The sequence below is a fragment of the Octopus sinensis genome, linkage group LG11 (assembly GCF_006345805.1).
Source record: "Octopus sinensis linkage group LG11, ASM634580v1, whole genome shotgun sequence".
Classification (NCBI taxonomy): domain Eukaryota; kingdom Metazoa; phylum Mollusca; class Cephalopoda; order Octopoda; family Octopodidae; genus Octopus; species Octopus sinensis.
In genome coordinates this window covers 29,450,193-29,474,556 of record NC_043007.1, presented here as the reverse complement: position 1 = coordinate 29,474,556, position 24,364 = coordinate 29,450,193, and the positions used below count along the sequence as shown (strand labels likewise).

Sequence of the window (24,364 nt, the reverse complement as noted above, 5' to 3'; positions counted from 1 at the left end):
ATTGCGTTTAGCCTCGGGAACAGACATTAACTGTAAATAGCAAGAACAACAAAGACACTTACAGCTGAAACAACAACAACAACAACAACAACAATAAAAAGAGCTACAGCTGCAACAAAAACAACAACTGTTTCAGCAACGAGAACAACAGCAATAACAGCAACAACAACACCATCAGTCATACATTCAACAATAATAATAACGTTAATAACACAGCAGCACCAATGACTGCAACAATAACAACAACAACAACGACGACGACAACAACAATAACAACAACAACAACGACGACGACAACAACAATAACAATAACAATACAGGCAAATACGTGAGTCGCACCATTAACCCGACAACAACAACAATAACAACAACAAAAAGCAATACCAACGATACAACAATAGCACCACCAGCAGCAATGGTAGCAGCAGTAGCAGCAATGACAAAAGGAAGTGTAATGTTTGAGATGGAACCTCAATATTGCTGCTGCTGCTGCTGCTGCTGCTGCTGCTGCTGCTGCTGCTGCTGCTGCTGCTGCTGCTGCTGCTGCTGCTGCTGCTGCTGCTGCTTGTTGTAATTCTGTGATAAAAACCGACATTGTACTGGATCACATCAGCTGCAAGCTTGCAACTGACATGTTTTGCAGACGATAAGATAATGACGTCAGAAAGAAGGGTTTGGATAATTGACCAATGAGAGGCCAGCATTTTGTAAACACGTGTTATCACTTCTTTCCCTGGGTTTTAGCTCAACTCTGCTTTTACTATGAAAAGATTCTGGATTTCTGTTGTGTGCGCCTCTATGTGTATATATATATATATATATGTATATATATATATATATATGTATATATATATATATATATATACTGAGTGTTGTGTGTACGGTGTGTATACGATGTGTAAAACGTTCATGCGTGTACGTGTATGTTGTGAGTATATGCATATGTGTGTGTGTGTGTATATACTGTTTGTGGTGTGTGTGTGTGCATTTTGTATATGCGTCGCATATGTATATGGCGTGTATGCATGTGTGTATGTATGTGTGTGTTTGTGTGTGTGTGTTTGTGCGTGTGTGTTTGTGTGCGTGTGTACAAGTATGTGTTTGCGCGCGCGCGCGCGCACGTGCGTAAATGCGCCAAATAGAAATCGCTAGGTCAAGGTTAGCAAAGATAGTAACAAGTTTAGTGATGATGACGGCGGCGGCGGTGGTGGCGGTGGTGACTGTAGGGGCGATGGTGGGGAGGAAGTGGTATCTGTGATTGCAGTGATGATGGTGATGGTGATGATGATGATGATGATGGCGACGGCTACGAAGAATACAATGAATAAAACGATGATGACAACGATGATGATGATGATGATGACGTCGTAATGATGTAGGTTTGGTGATGATGATAATGATGATGATGATGTTAGTGCAACGTGAAATGTGATATTTCTTGTCTATGGAAACCTTTACAGAACTGGTATCGTCATCGTGCTTGTGGTTGTTGTTGTTATTGTTTCCCGTTGCTATGGCTGCAGTAACCGTTGTTGTTGTTGTTGTCTTCGTCGCCGTCGTCGTCATTAGGCGTTGTACAGGGACTGAATCGGCAGAGCCTCAGGTAAACCGTTCAGTGTTGAATAACGAGTCTTTAACATTTCCGTTTGTTTCCGTTCTTCTTCGTGGTGGCGGCGATTCTGTCGATAAAATCGGTACCAGCCGTATATTGGTTCCATATTTTGGCACAAGGCCAGTAATTCCAGGAGAGAGGGTTAGGTCGATTACAGCAACCCCAGTTCTCAAATGGCACTTATTTTATCAACCCAGAAAGGATAAACAGCAAAGTCGACTCTCGTGGAATAAGAACGTAAAAACGGATGAAATGCCGCCAAGTATTCAGCCCGGTGTGCCAACGATTCTGCCGACTTGCCGCCTTGTACCAGTAATATATTGGGGGATGACATTATTCACAGTGTTCAGCCACCAAATTTTGGCCTGTGCTTCAGGTGATAATTGGGATAATGATTATGATTTTTTATAAGCCAGCGGACTCAATGAAGAAAAAGACAGCAGAAACTCCACACACGGTGGGGGAAGGCGGGGAAGGTGGGGAATGCGGGGAAGGTGGGGAAGGCGGGGAAGGCGGGGAATGCGGGGAAGGTGGGGTAAGGCGGGGAAGGCGGGGTATGACGTATAAAATATAACAAAAGTAAGAAATAAAAAATTCAACCAAAAGAATTCCTCATTTAATAGAATAGCGGGGCTTAGATCAAATCAAGGTCTCACGAAACCCTCAATAATCCTGACAAGGGCAAATGTCATCTCTCAGCTGTTGTTATTCCGCAGGTTTATGCTCACTGAAGGTCCAAACATATGCGCTGTATTCTCTCCTTTCAATCAACATTTCAAAATATTTACTGGGAGGGGGGGGCAGGAATCAGCACCACCTTCCCTGCTCTCACCTTCCTCTCCGAATGAAAACTGAAACGGCTGATGAAGGTTTGCCCGAAGGAGGAACGTTTTTGTCGGATGTCAGAATTATTAGAAATGAAGGATAAACAAATGCCCAAGATGCCGTGCAGTGGGAATGAACCTGGAACCATGTGGTTGGGGAACAAGCTTCTTATCATGCAACCACGATTACGCTTGTTTATAGTTCGAGTTTCGGCCGAATATTCAACACCACCACTGACACTACAATGGTAGTTTTTGTCTGTAGCTCTGTTTAGCACCACTGTATGGTCTTTAGTGAAGTTCCATTAGTTATAAACATCGTGGTCGAGTCTCCAAGTTTCCTGATAACTCGATGTATCGTCCTTCTCTTCCTTCCCTCTCTTCTCCCTCACCTTTTGCAATCTTTGCAAAAATTCTTTGACGCTGACCGTCCGGCAGCACATAAATAAATTTCACAAAATAAATTTCATCGTCTCTCTTGGTTAGATAAAATAAGCATCAGTCACGTACTCGGATCAATGTGTAGCATGAAAAAAAGAAGGTTCTTTCAGTACCCAAATATACTGTGAAAGAGAAGGAGAACGTCTGAGTCTAACCTCAGAAATTCGCTATACTCAAAGTCATTTCTCGAACTGAAACACAGTGAGTCAGTGTCTGCAGACTCGGAATAACTCTCACGAATCAAACACATCAAAATGAGTTGATTTGCGCCAAACTAGTTTAGTATAAGGTTGGAAACAAGAGCTTGATTCAAGCAGAAAAACCTGATTGTTTTACAATTTGGCAACCAGAGACAATCCAATGCTTCAGGTGGTTCATTTGCAACTAAGATAAGTCACTGACAATGACGTCAAGCTGAATCAGGAAACGACAGTAAAGAGGTTTGGTATGAATACCAATTTCGTTTCGGTCGTATCTTTCCAGCTGCCACTGTACTTTGCACAGGAAATATCTACTCTTTCACTTCCAGTAGAAGGAACATGTTTCATCATTCAGAAGTTGTTGTTGTTGTTGTGATTATTCAGGTCAGGGAGGCCTTGAAATATTGTAACTGACAATGAACAAACTGTACGAGTCTATTGTAAGTTTTTTTCTTGTCTTCCTCTGTCGTTTATGTCTGGGCTTTCATGTAAGACGTGGTGCGGTCAAAGATAGGGAAAAGACTGACGACGTGGAAGTTTCTCTTCACACGAAGAGGAAGATAATTAAGGAGAAGAGAAAGAGAGGAGGGCGAGAGGAGAAAGAGAGAAGGGCGAGAGGAGAAAGAGAGAAGGGCGAGAAAGTCTGATCCTCCAAGAAATATTATAAAATGACGGGTATAAAAATCTTGAAATTTTTTCTTTCTATTAGAAGCCCAAACTTCAGTTTCGGTCGTTGGTTCTGGCAAGGACAGGGAATGTGTATAAGGACGGGGGTAGCCAGGGTTTTGCAATGCCCTTTTCTTCTAAACATTCGCTGTGCACCATGGAATACATGCAACATTTTGTTGTTTCTACTGTATCGACTGTAACCTACGTACAATTAGCGAGTATTTACGATCGGGAGGTTGTGATTTCGATTCTCAGACCGATTACGCGTCGTGTTCTTGAGCAAAACGCTTCATTTCACGTTGCCTCAGTCTACTCAGCTGCAAATGAGTCACCCCTGCAACACACTAGCCCTTCCAGACAAGGGTGAATAATAGTAATGATGATGATGATAATAATAATAATAATATAATAATAATAATAATAATAATAATAATAATAACAATAACAATAATAATAATAAGGATTGGATACTTTTCAAAGATCCTGTGGGATTTTATGATTTAGCTGCGACCATGAGATAGGGAATAGGAAGCAAGACATAGTGTTAATTGAGAAAGAAAGCAAACAATGCTGGATCATAGATATGGCATGCCCAACTAACAACAAGGTATGCGATAAAGAAGAAAGGGAAGTCGATAGATATGACAGGTGAGTTTGGAAGATTAAGCAGTTGTGGTCACTGAAAAAGGTGGTAGTAGTACCAATAAGTGTCTGAGCCCTGGGAACAGTGAGTAAAAATCATGAGAAGTACAGAAGAATAGGGGCTGTAATAAGTGTGGAGCGCTTGCAGAAAAGAGCACTGCTTGGAACCGCTCGAATACTCCGGATGGGGCTCGAAAAATAAGGGGTTACATTAGTTCACTGTTAGTGAACAGCTGACACCCTAGTAAATCTCCAGCGTTAGAAGATTTGCAAAGACAATAAATAATAATAATAGCTCAATACCACAGATTTGCTTGTCAGTTGTTTGACCTTAACCAGTTGAGCATGTCCCTTAGTGGCTGACGATATGTGCATCTCTGATCACAAGCAGAAATAGTGGGGGAGCATCATAGCCATGTGTTGAGAGGGATTCTTTGGGGTTTGAATAATTCACCTCTGGAGACATGGGTGGTTTTTTCAACATCCTTAAACAACCCTTATTCAGGGACCGTTTGAGCAGGATGGGCTACTCAACCTGAAGAAAAATTCTAACTGGGCCCCACCTGCAAGGTCATGTGCAGTTTATCTTGATATGAGATCACCATGTCGCACACATATGGTTGTGATGCATGTGCCTGGTGTGCCCTTATCAGACGGGTAGTCATGATGGGTATATTGGACTTCGTATATTTTACCCCAGTGTCACTTTGATGGCATGAACTGCTCTCTCACTCAATAATAATATAATAATAATAATAATATAATAATAATAATAATAATAATATAATAATAATAATAATAATAATAATAATATTAATAATAACAATAACAACAACAATACCTGTTGTCATAGGTGCCCCAGGAATGATAGCAAAAGGGGCTGATTGCTACCTAGCTCCGATAACAGGAAGCCCCAAAATGGCAGAAATTCAAAAGACTCAAGTCTGTATCGTTTTTGTTTATTTTTAAAATTCCAGCAAACAATATTCATTCTCAATATCTTCTGCAAGATTCGAACGTGAATATCTGGTTGCTGTTGTTCTTCGTCAATGGAACACGCCTCGACCTCCTTGAGCTCCGGGTAGGTAAAAACGATCTACGTCTGCCTCTGGGTGGTGCATCTTATTGCAAGTCAGCAGCTTACGGATTTTCCTGACAATCCTCGTTATTTCGCTCATATTCCAGTTCAAACATACTGGAAATATAAATAACAACAGGAACTGCTAAGGAATTTATGGCTAATACCTTGTTACGTGCATTTACCTCGGATTTTAGGACTGCTCGAACTCTCTTGTAACATTCCCTCCTGATCTTCTCTTTCATCCTTGCATGTTGAATGCCAGACTTCTCATTTATTCCGAGGAATTTGTGAGTTTGTTCCTGCTCGAGTCAACATCCAACACAACTGAATCTGAAGTCTTCAGTTTCCCTTTCTGGAAAGTGACCTTGGCACACTTATTCAGATCAAATTTCATCCTGATGTCATCACTGAATGCTTTCACAGTATGTAGTAGACCTTCAAGCTCATTATCGCCTTTGCCATAGAGTTTTAAGTCATCCATATAAAATAGATAACTTATTTTCTTGTCGCCAATTTTATATTCATACTCTGTTCTGTTAAATTGACTTGTAAGGGGTATTATGCAAAAAATTAAAGTTGAAAATGAGTCACCTTGGAAAATACCGCAGTTGATACTAATATTTTTTTGTGGTCAATACTCCATTATAGTGGTAAAACTGGGGATTCGTATTCCACACTGACATGTTGTTCTTCAGGAATTTCGAAATCACAGGAGAAATTTTGAAGATATCCAGGCGGAACTGAGATTTTTGCATTTGTTATGACATTTCTCAAGGACCATGCGAGTGATTAAGAGTTGGTCTTTGTATGAGCCTCGTCGGCACCCTTTTTATTCAATGGGGAAAATATCGTTCTGTTCCATAAATTTGTATGTTTTCTCCACGAGGATGGATGTTAAACTTTTATACTTGGTAAATAGACATGCTATGGGCCAATAGTTTTGTGGATATTTGGTTTCATTATTCTTCGAGAATAGGTAAGTAATACCTCTTGCTAACAAGTCAGGTGTTTAGGTAGGACCTCTCATAATTTCATTGAATAAGTGGAGTAACTTTTCGTGTGCTTACAGGGGTGAGGCGAGCCAGAAATTTGGCACCCTATCATTACAGGAGGGATTTCCACTTAAGAGCCTTGAAAATGTTCTGCGTAGGATGTGTGCAGTGCCCAGTAGTGCAATTTTCTGTATGTTATATGTGTTTGTAAGTCCTGGTGTTTTTGTTATGTATTTGTCTGAATTTTTTTTTATCATACCTAATGCCCCTACTATGATAGGAATTTTTCTGTTTTTAGATTCCACATTCTGGTTACCTCTATTTCCAGGTCTTTGTATTTTGAGAGTTTCTCCATTTCTTTTAGAGACACGTTGTCATCTGTCGGTATTGATACATCAATTAGAAAGCATTTTTTTTCTTCATGATCTCTGACAACTATATCTGGTCTGTTGGCCTTAATTTCTCTATCTGTGTGTATTGGCATATCCCAGAGTATGGTTGCTTTCTCGTTTTCTGTTGCCTTTTCTGGTGTGTGCCTATACCATCTTTTTTCTGTTGTTATTCCATAATGTTGGCATAGCTTCCAATGTATGTAGGTTCCAACTCTGTCATGTCTGTGAATATATTCCTTCTTAGCCAGGACTGGGCAGCCAGAGATAATATGATTTATTGTTTCTTGTCCATCTCCACATATTCTGCAGTTACTTGTAATATTTCTTTTCATTACATGTTTTTGGTAATTTCTGGTGGGGAGGCTTTGGTCTTGTGCTGCAATTAAAAATCCATCTGTCTATGCTTTGAGTCCTCAACTTCTCAACTATTGCTGGGATTTTTCTTTGTCTATTTCTTTTGCATTTAGTTGAGTCCAGTATTTGCTATGAGGGGACTTTTTTTGCCATCGTTTTATCATGGTCCGTTGCTGTTCTAGTTTTAGTTTGGATTTCATTTGTTTTATAGCTTTCGTTGTTTTCTTCTTCTTCTTCTCTTCTTCTTCTTCTTCTTCTTCTTCTTCTTCTTTCTTCTTCTTCTTCTTCTTCTTCTTCTTCTTCATATTTGTTAGGTGGTATGATTTCTTGTTTGTATTTGTCAGCTTCCTTAAATACTGAGAACAGTTTTTTATTTTGCTCGTGTTTTGCTGCTATTTGTATCAGTTTTCCTTGCTTCTGAAGTAGGTATTTTTGCAGTCCTATGGTGGTTATTTTATAATAGTTTTCCAGCTTTATAAGGCCTCTACCACTTTCAATACGTTGTATATATAGCCTGGCCTCTACCACCTTCTATACGTTGTATATATAGCCTTTATTATTATTATTATAATTATTATTATTCATTTCACTTCCCATAGCTATCGATTTTTATTATTATTATTTTATTATTATTATTATTTTATTATTATTATTATTATTATTATTATTATTATTATTATTATTATTATTTCGCTAATGCCTGCTAATTTAGTTAACAGCTATTTTATTTTGAGATTTGGCGACAAGTCTCCGCTAATCTCAAGAATCTCTCCTGGGATTCTTGCAGAATATGGAATGGTACTTTTCTGATGGTCGACAATGCGAGTTTTAATTCCAATTTCTTTCAGGTAGCAGTTTAGGTATTGTGCCAAGCGCACCTATTTCTACAGGAATAAATGTTACCTTGGCCTTCCACAGTCTCCTCAGTTCTCTGCTGGCCGACAGTCAGACAAGCCACGGTTGACTTCGGTTCAGTAAATTTTGTAAACAAATCGAGTATAAATCACGATAAAGTGTTGCATTCAGTTTTGGAAATTACGCCATCTTGGAAAAGGAGTTGTTTAGCTTAACTCGCCCATTGGGTAGGGGACGTCTCGGTTTAAGTTTTTGTTTTCTCCCTGCATGGGGAAAATATCAGACGATACAGAGAAAATGGAGAGAGTGAGGAGCGTTTCCAGAACGCAGCGGAAGAGTCTGTGATGGGGGGGGGGGCGACGAGTTATGTCGCTGCTTTAGAATCAGACGACAGTATAAATTTCAACAACAATAATTTTGAAAATAAACAAATATTGGGAAATTAAAAATTTTGCTATCTTCGAGAATGGCCCTTGAGAATTCTTCGTGGCAAAACGCGAAGACTGCGCTGTCAGAGTTAAGGTCCGTGCGTTCAAACATGAAGTAACTCAAGCCGTACGATGGGCCCTAACAGTAGGAACACGACGTGGCAACAAAACCGCGATCAGGTCTTTGACCGCGCGAAACGGGCACGTGCTACTCGATTCCGAGTAGACGTGTGCAGCTTGTCAGCAGCACTTTGCACAACTGTTCGAAGAGGGCTGGGTCAGTGACTGAAATGTTTCATACCTAAACGGCCTGCCGCAGTTCTCGGCAGTCGATGCGAAATTCTGCGAAAAGTCGATAACGGCCGCTGAAATACGCGGGTTGATGAGCGGTTCCACAAATTTCAAATGGCCTGGTTTGGATGACCGTCTACCGTAACAGCAGAACAGGAGAAAATTCCTAGTGCTTTTAGTCAGGGTGTGATAACGCTGCTGAGAAAGGATGCCTACAATGGCGTGCTAGGGAATTTTCGACCCATAACTCTACTAAACACAAAGTTTAAGATGTTGACCAAAGTATTCGCAAAAAGGTTGGTGCTTGTCGTCGGTAGTCTGGCCGGAGAAGTGCGAACATGCACGATCCCAAATATGTCTTTCCACAGCAACTTCCACCTTGTGTGATACATAATAAAGAGAGCAGGTTCGAAAATTGGCTTCGGTGAGGCCCAGATCAATTTTATATCAGTCTAAAGCGTTCGATAGCGTCGACCATCTTTACTTGGAAGCCGTCCAGAAATTGGCCGGGTTCGGACCCGTTTACAGGGGCTGGATCGCAGAAATGTACAGCGGCACCTGCTCGGTGGTCAAAGTAAACAGCTATCTATCGGAACCGTTTCACATCGTACGCTCAGTCCGTCCGGACTGCCCGCTCTCGCTTCTTCTGTACGTGCTGGCTCTCGAGCCATTGTTGCGGAAGTTGGAACAGTTGAGGAGCATCTCAATCGAAGTGGGACTCGGGAGGGCTGTATCGACGTACACCTTTCGAAATGAATATGAGCCGCTGACAGAGGCCAGGATCAACGCAAATAAATCCGTAGGCTTATGGTTGGCCACCTGGAGAGGCAGGTCCATACCATCGGACGGTGTTGTTGGATGCTGAGCTGACGAAGCAATTAAACTACTCGGAATCTAGTTTGGTCCCGACCTCCAGGTGAATAAGAATGGATGACCAACAGGGTGACCAGACTTACCCAGAAATGGGCAGAGAGGAAAAGGCAGGCAGAGGAGGCGAAGGGCCTTCATTGCTGCCGTTATTATTTATCGCCTGACAATCATGCTTTGCCCCAGCTACGGCTTCATCAGGATGAAGCGTCTGTTATTTATTTTCTTGTAGATGAGTCGTGTCCCAATGCTCAGACAGGTAGTCTGCTGCCAGCATCCTTTGCGTAGCAGCTTAAGCATTTCCTGTTGCTGAGATGTGCAGGTGCACTCTTAGGCTGCACCACCTGCAGAAATTACAAATCAGTGATCGTGTGTTGGCGCCGTTCACGAGGCACGTCTCTCTCGAGCTCATCCCCTTGACGAAACTGCAGTCCTGGATGAAGGAAAGACCGAGAATGGGCGCCTGGTACCTAGAATGTCGTCAAGCGCTCACGGCCCTTTACCAGTCGAGCAATGGGATCGGTGGGTGTTCCAGTTCAGCAATATATAGAGGATTAGGAGCGAGGAAATGGGACGACGTTCCTGAGGAGACTCTAGGCGACAGGATGGAGACGATAATGAACTGGTTAGTCTGTTCCAGAGGACTTTCCAGTCGTGGACTATCGTAGATAATATCCGGGAATTCCTGTCCCGGCGGTGCTATTAAGAGACTCTGTCGGTTCGACATAAACTCTATAGCTACGGCCTTGTCCGTGATGCCCGAAGAGTAACGAAGCAGTTCTGCATGCACTCGTTCAATGTCCGGGCATTGCTAACTTGTGGGGTTATGTCTAACATCTATCGTTGTCTGTAGGACTGACCCGTCAATCGGCCAAGTCCACAGTGAAGACTGCCCCACCCGCTTCCTTTAAGGTAAGGTAGCTTTTCTTTGTCTCGTGGCTATTACAACAGAAATTATCTGGTGGGCGAATCTGAAAGGTCAGAGGTCAAAGACATTCCTCTTTAATAAAGCCTTCATCGACTTTTTCAAGTTTTACTTGAAAAGGTCAGTGAGGGTAGGGAGGGGGGTGCTATCCTCGACTGAACAAAAATGGCAAAAGTATATAAAACTATGAGTTGGAGAACAAGAAATGGAAAGGGTACTTATCCTTGGTGTTCAGGGACATATTGGAGGATGGGGTTCCTCAGCTCGCCCTAGAGGTCCTCCTGTATCAAAATGGACCCATCGTCTTTTACTCTTTTGTCTTTTTTTTTCTTTTTACTGATATATACAATGTGTGCTTCTTTCTCATATTTTTAATGTCGACCGTCGATTCGTTTTATTTTCTTATTTCATTCTGTATAAATTCCACATTTTATGTCTGCCTTTGCAATGTCTCCTCTCAGCCGTCGTCCTGGTAGCAAATAAAAGAAATTACTATTATTATCATCATCATTAACATCATCATCATCATCATCATTATTAATATTATTATTATTGTTATTATTATTATTATTATTATTATTATTATTATTATTATTATTATTATTATTATTATTATTATTGCACAATAGAATCTGTAAAGAACCGACTAAATTACTTTGAATTTAGTCACACACATTGACAGTATGGAAAGAAAGAAAGAAGAAAGAAAGAAAGAAAGAAAGAAAGAAAGAAAGAAAGAAAGAAAGAAAGGAAGAAAGAAAGAAAGAAAGAAAGAATGGAAAGGGAGGCAGGCAGACAGAGAGAGAAAGAGAGAAGGAAAAGTGAAGAAATGATGAGTTTATAACAATAGAGAGACGAACGAAATGAAGTGTAAAATGGAAAGTGAAAGTAGAGTTAGAGAGGGAGAAGAAAGAGGAGGAGAGAGATGCCAGGTAATGAGGGGACTGATGGGTAATGTGAGGGGGGAAGGAAGAGTAAGTGAAGGAAAATGACAGAGGGAGAAGGAAGAGAGAAAGGAAGTAAGGAGGGCGTAACCTGAGAGATAAAGTGACGTGTTTGTTATTACCTACTCTTATCTCTCTCTCTCACTCTCTCACACTCCCCCTCTCTCTCTCTTACACACACACATGCGCACACATACATACCTATATCTATGTACGTGCGTGTGCAGTGTGTGCAGTATGTGTGTATATGTGTGTATATGAATGTATGTATATGAATGTATGTATGTAAAATCTGTGAACATACTTAACGTCTACTAGCATACTATATATGTGTGTGTGTCTGTATATATATACATATATATACATATATATACATATATATATATATATATATATATATATATATATATATATATATATATATATATATATATATATATATATATATATATACACGATGTGTATATGCAAGTGTGTTTGTATGTTTACAATGATTTAATCACCTAATTCACGTGTATCTATGGGTGTAGAATAATTTACATGTATAAATGCGTACATACATACTCACACACACAAATACATACATAATTTGACACAGTTATACACGCTGCGTGCCTGAGTGTATACAGCAGCTATGGCAGTGTTATCTAACAGAAGTCTACCTCTACGCACGCGCCATACACACACGGCCATGTGACTGTATGCACCACTGTAGTGTACTACAATCCAATAGATTCTGTTAAGCTTGACCTTCAGTTTGTGACGTGGCGTCTTCTCATTGGCTCATCCAATACAACTTGTTGCTTTAAACTGTTTTACAAGTGAAAAAAAGACAAAACTGAAATACACGCACGCGCATAATTACACACAAACACACACACACACACACACGCACATAGATACATTTACTCGTACGCATACACACACACACATAATATATGTGTGCATATATACAAATATATATATATAATGTGTGTGTATGTATATATATATATATATATATATACTGTTGTGTCTGGGGAGAGTCATTTTCTTTTTGTGCCTTATTTCCAAAAACGAAATATATATATATATAATGTGTATATATATGCATTTATATATATGTGCACGTGCATGCATACGTACGCACATTGATGTGTTTATGTGCACACATAGTGCGAAACACACAGCGACACTGATGTAAGTCTGCACGTACAGCCATACGCGTATGAATTGCTGCTCGTCCGTGTGTCTACCGATGTCTACCTGGTCACAGAGCCATACGTGTATTGAATCGTGCATGCATCTATGCGCACCTGCATAGAATAGCGCATGCAGGCGTGTACACATCTACATCATTATGCATGCATATGGCTATACAGGCACACAGCGTGACATGCAGACACACGTGCGTGTGTTAATACATGTTTAGACATGCGCAGTAATGACATTTGATATGCCCTCACACACACGCACGCACATATACACATACACATACTAACACGTGTAAATACACTATCTCCCATAAAATCCACAGCTGTATATATATATATATATATATATATATATATATATATATATATACACCCGCACACGCACACTCCTCCGCGAGTATACATAGAGGGTGCGGTGAAAGAAAAACCGGCTCAGATTCATTAATCTTGATAAACATTTCTAAAGAAACACACTTGTTGTGCATCAGTTGAATCTATGAGGACAAATGAAAAGCAAACGGTGAAGCATTGGCTATTTGACCTTCCTGTCAATCAACGGATTCGCTTTCTTAGCAGCGCTTTCACACAGAAAAACAGGGAAGGTGGGGGTTTTTTTTTTCTGCTGCACCTTCTACATTTCTCCATTTGCACACACACACACACACACACACACACACACACACACACACACCACACACACACACACACACACAAAGGAAATGAATCCTCCATCGGTTTCAACGATGAGTAGTCTAGCTGTTGGATCAACAGTTCGGCGTATTTATTGTGTTTTAAAGTAAATTGGCGAGATGGAAGAACCGTTAGCGCGCCGGACAAAACGCTTAGTGGTTCATCGTTCGTCTTTACTTTCTGACATCAAAATCCGCCGGAGTCGATTTTGCCTTTCATTTTTCCTGGATCAATAAGTACTAGTTGGTAGTAGGGGTCGATGTAATCGACTTACCCCCGTCTCGCAAAACTGCTGACCTCGTGTCTGCAATAGAACGGATTAGAATCGGTCGGGTCCATCTTGAAGATCGCCCCACCGACCTCCTTTGAGAAGGCAGTGTTCTTCTATCTGATAACTATAGTGGAAAAGGTTGTGAGATGGGTGAGACTGAAAATATTGATGTCAAACACCTTTCCTTCTAGTCAAGCCCTCATTGACTCTAAGCTGCATTTGGAAAGGAGAGTGAGGATGGAGATGGAAGTGCTCTCCTCCACTTGATTTGGGAAAAGGTGGGTGACTGTGGAAAAAATAGTTAGGAATAAATGGAGCTACTCTAGGCATGTGTCTGTAAATTGGAGAGCAACAGAAGGATGGAGGAGTCATGCTCTTGGTAACAGGCTGATCCTGGATGTGTGGAGTTCCTTGATTGGCTCTAATTGGAGGCTCTCCTCTATCAGGAGGACTGCATCATCCATGTATCCATGTATATTAGACATTATACATAATATGTGTGAGTGTGTGTGTGTGTGTGTGTGTTTGTGTGTGTGTGTGTGTAGGTGTAGGTGTGCGTACACACACACACAGAATCTCATTTCTCTCCATCTACCTCCGTTTTTCCCGCGCTACTTTTATGTAAACACTCAATTTGTAATTTTCCCCGCATTAGATGCCCCTGTGGTAAGTAAAGGAAATGTCTATTGCACACACACACACACACACACACACACTCACACACACACACACACACACACACACTCACACACACACACACACTCACACACACACACGCACATACACAGACAAACGAATTGTGCCTACCATTCCAAACCATCTCCTTTCACCAATTTCCCCTGACAGAGAATTGGCCAGTCAAAGATTACAGTGAAAGAGCCCTCGTCTAAACTGCCATACTGTGAGATTGAACACGTAACCACGTGGCTAGGAAACGAGCTTCTTCCTCTTTTACTCAGCCGGCCACCCGTAATGTCATTGTAACCGAAACACTTGTGTAAAGCTGCTGGAAGCTGTCCTCACTTTGAGAAGCGAGAGGACGGACGTTAACGAGTCCCGCAGCAGCAGCAGCAGCGACCGGTGAGAGTCTTTCAAGGAGAAGATGTCGCCTCGAGAGCCGCTCCTTATTACTCACCTGTCACACTCCATTGTTCTCAGCTGAAACTTCGAAATCTTAATTATCATTATGTCATTATGTTAATTAAAACAACGTTAAAAATATCTCTCTCTCTCTCTCTATCTCTCTCTCTCTCTCTTTCTCTCTCTCTCTCTCTCTCTCTCTCTCTCTCTCTCTCTCTCTCTCTCTCTCTCTCTCTCTGCCCATTGAAATATAAATTTATTAATTAAGGTGATAAACTGGTCGGTAGGTTAGTTGGGTGGTAGAATCGTTAGATCATTGGATAACTTTTTGCTTTTTTTTTTCGTTGTTTTTCCTTTTTTAGATTTTCTTTGCTGCTTACATTGTGAGTTCAAATCCCACCCAGACTGACTTTGCCGTTCAGCCTTCAAAAGTCGATGGAATAGGGTACCAACGAAATACTGGGACCAACTCTTATATATTTCCGTACTTCATTCGGCTTTAGTTCATGTTTTAAGTGGATCCGGTTGCAACTAGAACTCAGACCAACTGAGTAATTCTCTTTCATTCTACGCACTTTTGATCGCCAATCATTGTGGTATAATAACAGGGTGTTGAGAGAGTTACCTACTGTAGATTAGCGTCCTACCCAGGAGTAATCAGGGAAATTACAAACAGTTTCGTTATTAAATATATTAAATGTTGTCTTTTACGTTTCTTCTGAAATTTTGGAAACTACAAGAAAAATCAAAGACCGAGAGAGGAATCGTGGTTTTGGACTGTTCCACCATAGCAAAAACAATAAACAATTAGAACGTTACATATTCGTTATATGGGAAGTGAAGTGACAGAATGGTTAGAGGGATCAGACAGAATAACTCGTGGTATTTATACCGAGCGATTCTCTGAGTTCTGAGTTCAAAACCTCACCCAGGTAAACTTTGCTTTTCATCCTTTGAAAAACCAAAAATGGCAATCCGAGGCGGTGGAGTGACAGAATTGAAAACCGTCTGACCAGATGCCTTGCGCTATTTATTCCGATCCATTGCATTCAAAGATCAAATCTCAGCATGTCCTACTTTACTGCTAGAGTTGATCGGTCGCTCAGTTTAACAGCCCAACCTTGGTGGGAGGGGTCCGATTTAAGGATATCTTTTGCTCCTAACTCCCCACCACGCTCTTGTCTAGGAGGCTATGGAAAGGGTCGCAAGCCCTTCCTTTCTTCCTTATTAAAAAAGATAAACATTTTTACTGCGATGTGTCTGATTTGGTCAAATCCAATATGGCGTTAAGATGTTTTAATTGGTCCCATGGTGGGATGTTGTCATTGAACGTGTAAAACCAAAACAATTACGGAAGTGACTGTGTGGTAAGCAGTCTGCTTTTCAATCACATGGTTCAGGGTTCAGTCCCACTGCGTGTCAGCTTGGGCAAGTGTCTTCTACTATAACCACAGGCCGAGTAAAGTCTTGTGAATGGATTTATGGATTTGGTCGACTGAAAGAAACCTGTCGTGTGTGTGTGTGTGTGTGTGTGTGTGTGTGTGTGTGTGTCCACCACCGCTTGATAACTGATGTGTTTACGCCACAGTGACTTAGCGGTTTAGCAAAAGAAACCGATGGTGCCAGGTTTAGAAAATAAAAGTTCTAGAGTTCGATTCATTCAAGTACAGTTCTTCAAAGCAGTGCCCCAGCATGGCCGCAGTCTAACGGCTGAAACAAGTAAAAGATAAAAGATTTTTATAAAGATGTCTGATAAAAACCATTTTATAGATATTTGCCAACAAAATCAGATTAAATTGATTGAAAAGTTTTAGAATATCCACCGTTCTTGTAGATGTTTCCATAGAATCGGCCTACGTAAATCTATGGAAGGCAAGACAGGTCAATATTGGTTAAATATTCCACCAATAACAAGTATGAAAATAGAACCAACCGGACATTTATCAAAAGACTCGGAATCTAGAAAAAAAAGATGTCCAGTGATGGAATTGAGAAATAAATCAAAAATGTTGTTGTTGTTGTTGTTTAGCTCCAAATGTGATATGATCCAGGTGGCATAAGATTAAAAGCGTTTTAACCATGACCATCCCACCTGATATTCAGATATACTGTGTCTCTACTATATTAGTTAATGTCTCCAGTTTTTAAAGACAATAAGGAGTGATTTGAAGAACATTTGGCTGCTATTTCTAGTAGACCCAGATATTTCAAAATGTCCTTTCATTTTATGTTTACTTCCATCTTTCTCCTCCCTTCCTCTCTCTCTCTCACCTTCCTTTTATCTCCCTCCTCCTCCTCCTTTCTCTTTCTCTTCCTCTCTCTCTCTCTCTCTCCTGTCTCCTCATCTTCCTTTGCACTACACCAATTAGTCCTTCCCTCCATCCTTCCTTCCGTCCTTCCCTCCTCCATCTTTCTTACATTTTTCCTCTCCATTTTCCTTCCTCTCCATTTTCCTTCCTCTCCATTCTCCTTCCTCTCCATTTTCCTTCCCCTCCATTTTCCTTCCTCTCCATTTTCCTTCCTCTCCATCCTCCTTCTCTCCATCTCTCACCATCATCGGCGGTAATTAAAATAACGATGACCAAACCCCGTAATGTTTTAATTAGAAATGTAATTTTGATGATCTCATTAATAGAAATTCACTAAAGATATAATTACTGCACCTGACCACGGCCACAACACAAACAACAACATCAAAACAACGGTAATTACCGCAAAAACTCCAACAGTAACAACAACAACAACAATAATAAAAGTCACAAATATAGCAATGGACGCCGTGTGAAAATTATTGCGATGGCAGCAACGAGGCTGTGGTGGGTCAGGCGGAGTGTCTGACACCATCGACTTTCGTCTCTTTACGTTCTCAGTTCAATTCCTGGACAGGGTGAGCTTGAGTTTTCTATGACAGGTTTAACAATATTGTTGTACCTGTGGCTCACCATATTGTTATATATCGGGCATCTATATGGTTGTGTATACATACATACATACATACACACACACACACACACACACACACACACACACACACACACAGATATATATATATATATATATATATATAATATATACATAAGGAGAATTCACAAATTATTTTTATTATTATTAGTTTGACGCTCAGGAAAAATGGAAGAAGACTTTGACATTTCGAGTCTACGCTCTTCTTCAGAAAGGAATCAGAAGAGAAAAAAAGATGGAGAGAGACAAAATTTGCGAGAGAAAAATCGTCTCTAAACTAACGGTTGCACGTGTTGATTTGACCGGTAGAAAGGAAATTATGTATATGTATGTTTGTATGTAACTGTATGTCTTCATATATATATATGTATACATTCATGCATCATATATATAAATACCTTGATCCTGTTTAACTGTATATACTTGGGTACGGCAGTATAGTTACTTATTTAGCGTTGACATTGTAAATTACCCCAACTTACATCCACAACGACCTTCCCCTTGATCAGCTTCAATCTAACCAAAACTCCCCCTCTCCTTTTCTTTATTCTTAACAACTTTAGACAGTTGCCTTCTCCCATATTTTATTTTTTCATACATATGTTTTTCTATTTTGGTTTTTTTCACTCCGTTTATCCGGCTTCACCGCACCTTTTAAGTCATCTCCTGCGAGTTAACACTGGATTCCGTGACGACAATGTAACCTTCATTTAACTAAGGTATATTCAGCCTGATGAGCAGCTAGTAGAGTACCCCTCGTTGAGTAATTATCATTTCCGAAGTTCTGCTACGAAAGACATGTAGCCTGGATTTTACCTGCTGCTCCATTCCCTCATTTTGGATTTCTCTTCGCATTCATAGCAAACCTCGTTGTTAACCGAGGAATATCGAACTTCGATATGGAAAAACACTTACAACCTTCAGACGCCAATAAACTATTATTGTTCCTGAAAGTTGTTTTTGATACTTACCACGGACTGCTCAAAGCTTACGAACTTCCTACACTTGGATCCTTGGATCTTAACGTTACATATTATATAAACATGCGTCCGTGTTGCGCGATTCGAAACTCGTGGAACATTTTTCTACTCTCCAAACTAAAATGTGTTGAGTTCTTATTTCTTGATTAGTCTAGTGAACCATTGGTGTGTGTGTGGTGTGTGTGTGTGTGTGTGTGTGTGTGTGTTGTGTGTCTGTCTGTCTGTGTGAGTGTGTGGGTGTATTATGTGTGGATGTGTGTGTGTGTTTGTCTCCAACCACCGCTTTACAGCCGGTGTTGGTGTGTTTACGTCCTCATAGCTTAGCGGTTTGGCAAAAATGCGAAGGCAGAAAATTAAGTACCGAGGTCGTATCATTCGACTAAAAACTCTTCAGAGCGGTGCTCCAGCATGGCCGCTGTCTAATGACTGAAACAAGTAAAAGATAAAAGAAAAGGTATATTAATGGGTATGCTCAGAGACAGAGCAAGAGAGAATGAGAGATAGCGATTGATTAACCCCCACTAAATGACTGGTACTTCATTTTCCGATTCCGAAATGATGAAAGGTAAAGTTAAACTTGGTAAAGTTTGAACTTTGAATGAAAAGATCGAAACCATCCGAGAAATTATTAAAAATGTAAAGAAATTGTGAGCGAAGACGATGGCTAATTCGAAGAATATGAACTCTAAAGAGAGTTTATTGAAATCCGTAAGTTTGGTTAGTTTGAGTGAGAAAAATGTAACATATTGGTGTAGTTATATTCTTCCTTCATTTCATAGCAGCCGACCTCCTGACACAATGAAACTCACTTTAACCTTCATTACCATAGCTACCGACACAGAAATTTGCCAGTTTCTGTGGATTTCAGATTTTAGCTAAAACATAACACAAATGTTTATTATACCAATAAAATTAGCCAGAGTTTATCAATATGTAAAAAAAAGATGACAGAGACGAGTTGAAATAAAAACACTGAATTAATGAAAGCTTCTGGTAAGGAGCGAAACTGATAGACGAAGATGTGCGGTGATGAAAAGAGACATTAGATTGTTTGTAAGAAAGAAGAATTGATAATGAATGGAGGTCCCCAGCATCTCCAGAATTCTATTGCACAGAATATATTAATCCACAGCTCTGTCGGTAACTGAATGCACAAGTATTAAATAATCTATCAAAGAAAACAATGGAGGTAAAAAAATCGATCAACATAAATAGAAAATATACGGAAGTTAAGCAATATGGCGGCGATGAAGGACTAACGAAACGAGAGAAATAAAAGAATGGAATGAATAAAATAGCGAAGGAAATAATGAACTCTGGGAAGGTTCTAGAACATCATTCGCTTTCTTGTTTCTCACTTTGGTGACTTAGAGGATAGGATATTAGGTTCATTATCATTAGATTGCGAGTTCAATTCCCAGAGCGGGCAGGGTGTTGTGTCTTTGAATGTTGTATTATAAATACACACACTTTCTCGCTCTTACACTCTTACACTCACAGTAGCCAGGTGTATACCGCAGGTTAATCTTCAGGTAAAGGATATCTTGATTAAATGAAAGGGGGTACATTTTGATCGAATCTTCCATGTGGAAACGTGTACCTCCTGGCGACAATGTAACCGTTAATCTAATCAAGATATCCTTTACCTGAAGAGTAACCAGCGGTACACACCTGGCTTGGATGTTTACCACTTCCGTGGTTCCGCTCGCTATGGAACATATGTAGCCCGGATCTTATCCACTCCATTCCTTAACTCCTTTATTCTTATTCGCACACCCGACAACCCTGGTCGCCTACCATGGAATATAAAACTTATCGTAAATTGATAAGAAAATATCCACACCCTTCCGACTCAATAAATTAATATTGTCCTCTGAAAGCTGTTTTTTTAAATATTTACTACGGATTGCTTGAAGCTAACTTTCTTCCTACACCTCGATCCTTGGAACTTTTATTAAGATGTTTATGGCAACGACAACGACGATGAGGGCGAGGATGATGATGATGATGATTATTATTATTATTATTATTATTATTATTATTATTATATTATTATTATTATTATTATTATTATTATCATTATTATTATTATTTTGTATTCTGTTTGTATTTTCCAGTGAGCATGCCTACGGTTGCCGGCATTGTTGTTGGCACCTTCCTGCTACTGTGTAGTATTGTAGCAATGGCCTTTGTCTGCTGGAAATGTTCCTACTGTCGGACAAGAGGCTTTTGGGATAACAACATTAAAAAACTCATCAGAAAAATTCACGGTAAGTAATTCACTAACCTAGACCTCGTCTTGAAGACCTTGTGGTTGTTGTTGTTGCTGTTGTTGTTGTTGGCTGTTGTATTGCGTTGATGCTGTTGTTGTTGTTACTGTCGTTGATATAGTTCTGGTCGAAACCTGAAATCTAGACATAGATATTCAAACATAAACAAGCCAACTCAGCCCCTTCCATCCCCGCATATGTAATATAACTTCCTCTTCAGTGTAGATGCTGCTACTCAGAGTTTGGTCGCTGTCCATGAAGTACGAAGTCTGTCCTCTTACATATTGTGTGAATTACGCATATCGTTGATGTAGTGTCATCATTATATACTTTTCTTGGTGAAAGACACAATTCCTCGCAGAGATTAACCGACTTTATCTCATTACAGAATCATCAGAATGTCTGATAATCCATGCTCAAATGAAAATGGACAGCCATTGTGACTGGATGTGTGTCCCTTGCTTTTAAATTAAACTGTTCACTGTCGGGATAAAATATTTTGGCCTTAAACTCTCAAGTATAAGCACTTATACTTGAAATAATTTCAAGGGAATCTGGTCCCTAGAAAGTTCAAAGCAGAGGAATTTTGTTGGTTATTATGACAACTTTAAAAGAAATTGTTGCTAACTATGAACGAGAAGAAAACGAAAAGAACGCGTTGAGAACACCCCCCCCCCCGCACAGACACATATTTACAAACAACACTAGAACATAAGTACAAGTCATAACAAAATCACACACATGCGCAAAGATGCTTTTTCATAATGCATACATACATATATACATACATACATACATACATACATCATACATACATACATACATACATACATACATTCAGCTAAAGATCAGCGAAAAAGAGAACACCTATGCTGAAATTTTGAGAAATCTACAGTTACTATTGAGAGATCTAGTCATTCTATCCAGATTACAAATTATTGGGGCCCTGGGATATGTAACACAATGCCTAAATACCAATCTTGGGAAATTAGGCTTTTCAAAACCAGAAAGGAGAAAGCTAATTCGAAGACTACAGATCCAATCCATCAGTGGAACTGTAAAAATCTGTAAAACTTTCTAGAAGTTTATCATTTAAATATATATGAGCATGTCTAGATATGTAACTATATGCATGAGAATACATAAAACATACAAATCTGCACATACATACAGACATACATACATACATACATACATACATACATACATACATACATACATACAAACAAATTCCTATGACGGAGCCTTGGATCTAACTTAGATATCGGTTCTTTCTCTATTGCCAAGAAATCTTGAAATAAATTGAATAATGACATACATACATACAAACATACATGCATGCATACATGTGTGCATGCATGCATGTAGGCACAACAATATTTGTGTACGCCACAATCACTTTCAAATTCGTGAAATTAACAATATATCAACTTCAACGTTTCCCTCGAGGCCGTAGGTTTTTTCCCCTTTCATCCAACGGCTTGTTTACTTTTCTCACATAAAATTCAACATGTTTTTTCATGTATCAGTAATTAAGATGCGTATTATTGTTGTTTTTGTTGTTGCTTCTTCTGCTGCTGCTGCTGTTGTTGTTGTTGTTCTCATGCAATTAAGATAAAAGTAGTTTCAATTTTTTAATAAGAATAAATAAATTAGATAAACAATTACAAACAAAACACAAGTTTTGGACTTCTTCAAAACTGTTTCATTTCACTTGTTAATGGCGTCTCGTAACATCAATGAAAGCGAAAGCAAACAGAGCGCCACCTACACGTGGGACCCCGGCCAAAAGGAAAAAAACATTCAGCCCTAAAAACTGAATTGGTGTTGTAAGCTGGAAGAACGCCTATATACAGGTTTGTGTTATATACATAGACATACATAGAAGAAGAGGTAAGAGGAAAGATACATCTATATAGATAAAACTACACAGAAACAAAATAACATACGCGCACACACACACACAAACTAACATATGTATATACATAGATATATATATGTGCATATATATATATATGTGTGTGTGTGTGTGTGTGTGTGTAATACATATATATATATATAATGTGAAATAGAAAGATGAATAATCTTGTTGTAGATTAATCAAAAGTTAACCGATACCTTAGTAGCAAAAATCACAGCAGTAAACAGCACGGTTGGAGGTACCACCATCTGGCGTTGCAACCGTGCGTTGGTTGCGGATAATTGAAATTAAAACTTATTGGTGAATTGAAGAAATGGAGCTGAACGCAGATTGAACAGAAATCGTTTTATTTCATTCTACACGTGTTTCGAAAGGCCACCAAATTACCAAATCCGATTGAAAATGGGGACCATATTGTGTCTTTCTCTTCAGGAAGAAAAAAGGAAATCCGTTAGAGAAACAAAAACAGAACAGAGGCGGAGCAAAAACCAAATCGAACTATGCTCCTAAAGCCCAATCGAGCATAGTTCGATTGGGTTTTGCTCCGCCTATGTTCTGTTTTTGTTTCTCTAACGGATTTCTTTTGTCTTCCTGAAGAGAAAGAAACACATATGGTCCATTATTCAAATCGTATTTGGTAATTGTGCCTTTCGAAACACGTGTAGAATGAAATAAAACGATTTCTGTTCAATCTGCGTGTCAGCTCCATTTCTTCAATTCAACAATAATGTTTTATATATATATATATATATATATATATATATATATATATATATAATATATATATATATATATATTATATAATATATATTACATACATAATATATATGTTTCTGCCTGTTGCACACCATTGATTTTAGTGCTTCATTATAAAACGATGCTATTTTATCAAAAATATCTTTATCAGATGAAACAGTCGAAATCCTTGATAACGAAGATTTTTTTTATTATTTCGGATGGTGGATGGTTAGAATTTATATTTATCTATGAAGGTTTCTCATTGGGATTTCCGTAAGAGTTCTCTTTTTCACTCTCAGCATCAACGTTGCAATTAGTTTACTCTCGATATGTTTGTCTCCTCCATTATTTCCAGGTCTAGTTCCTTAAATAATTCAATTAGGTAATCTTTAAATTTATCCATCTCCTAAGCGTCTATTTTGGGACATGCCGGTCTTGGAAGATATTTTGCTTATGTGGACTACGATGTGAAGTCCTACATGTGAAGTCCTACAACTCCACATGTTTCAGCTCCATCTTTGGACCCGATAGTGACATCAAAGTGATTTGTGTGAATGATGATGTCTATATTTTGATCGCAAATTTCAGCGAATCTTTTGGCGAAGTTTAGGGATTCTAGCAGCAGAGGCTTTCTAAGGGCCACCACTAAAACACAAGCCCTTTACTTTGTCTCTTAACTAGTGACCAGTACCAAAATTTAAACAATATCACAAGAACTGACCACGGGCAGCACACACACACAC

The 24,364-nt window shown here is 39.4% G+C and overlaps 1 protein-coding gene across 2 annotated transcripts in view; it reads left to right on the top strand.

Moving 5' to 3' along the window:
- Positions 1 to 24,364, top strand: part of LOC115217583 (synaptotagmin-7-like) — a 185,169-nt gene that overhangs the window by 72,731 nt on the left and 88,074 nt on the right. For both annotated transcript variants that reach the window (XM_036507278.1, XM_036507277.1), the window contains exon 2: positions 20,810 to 20,962. In XM_036507278.1, coding sequence (XP_036363171.1) covers positions 20,815 to 20,962 — 148 coding nt within the window. In that variant the 5' untranslated portion in view covers positions 20,810 to 20,814. The remainder of the gene's footprint in view (positions 1 to 20,809; positions 20,963 to 24,364) is intronic.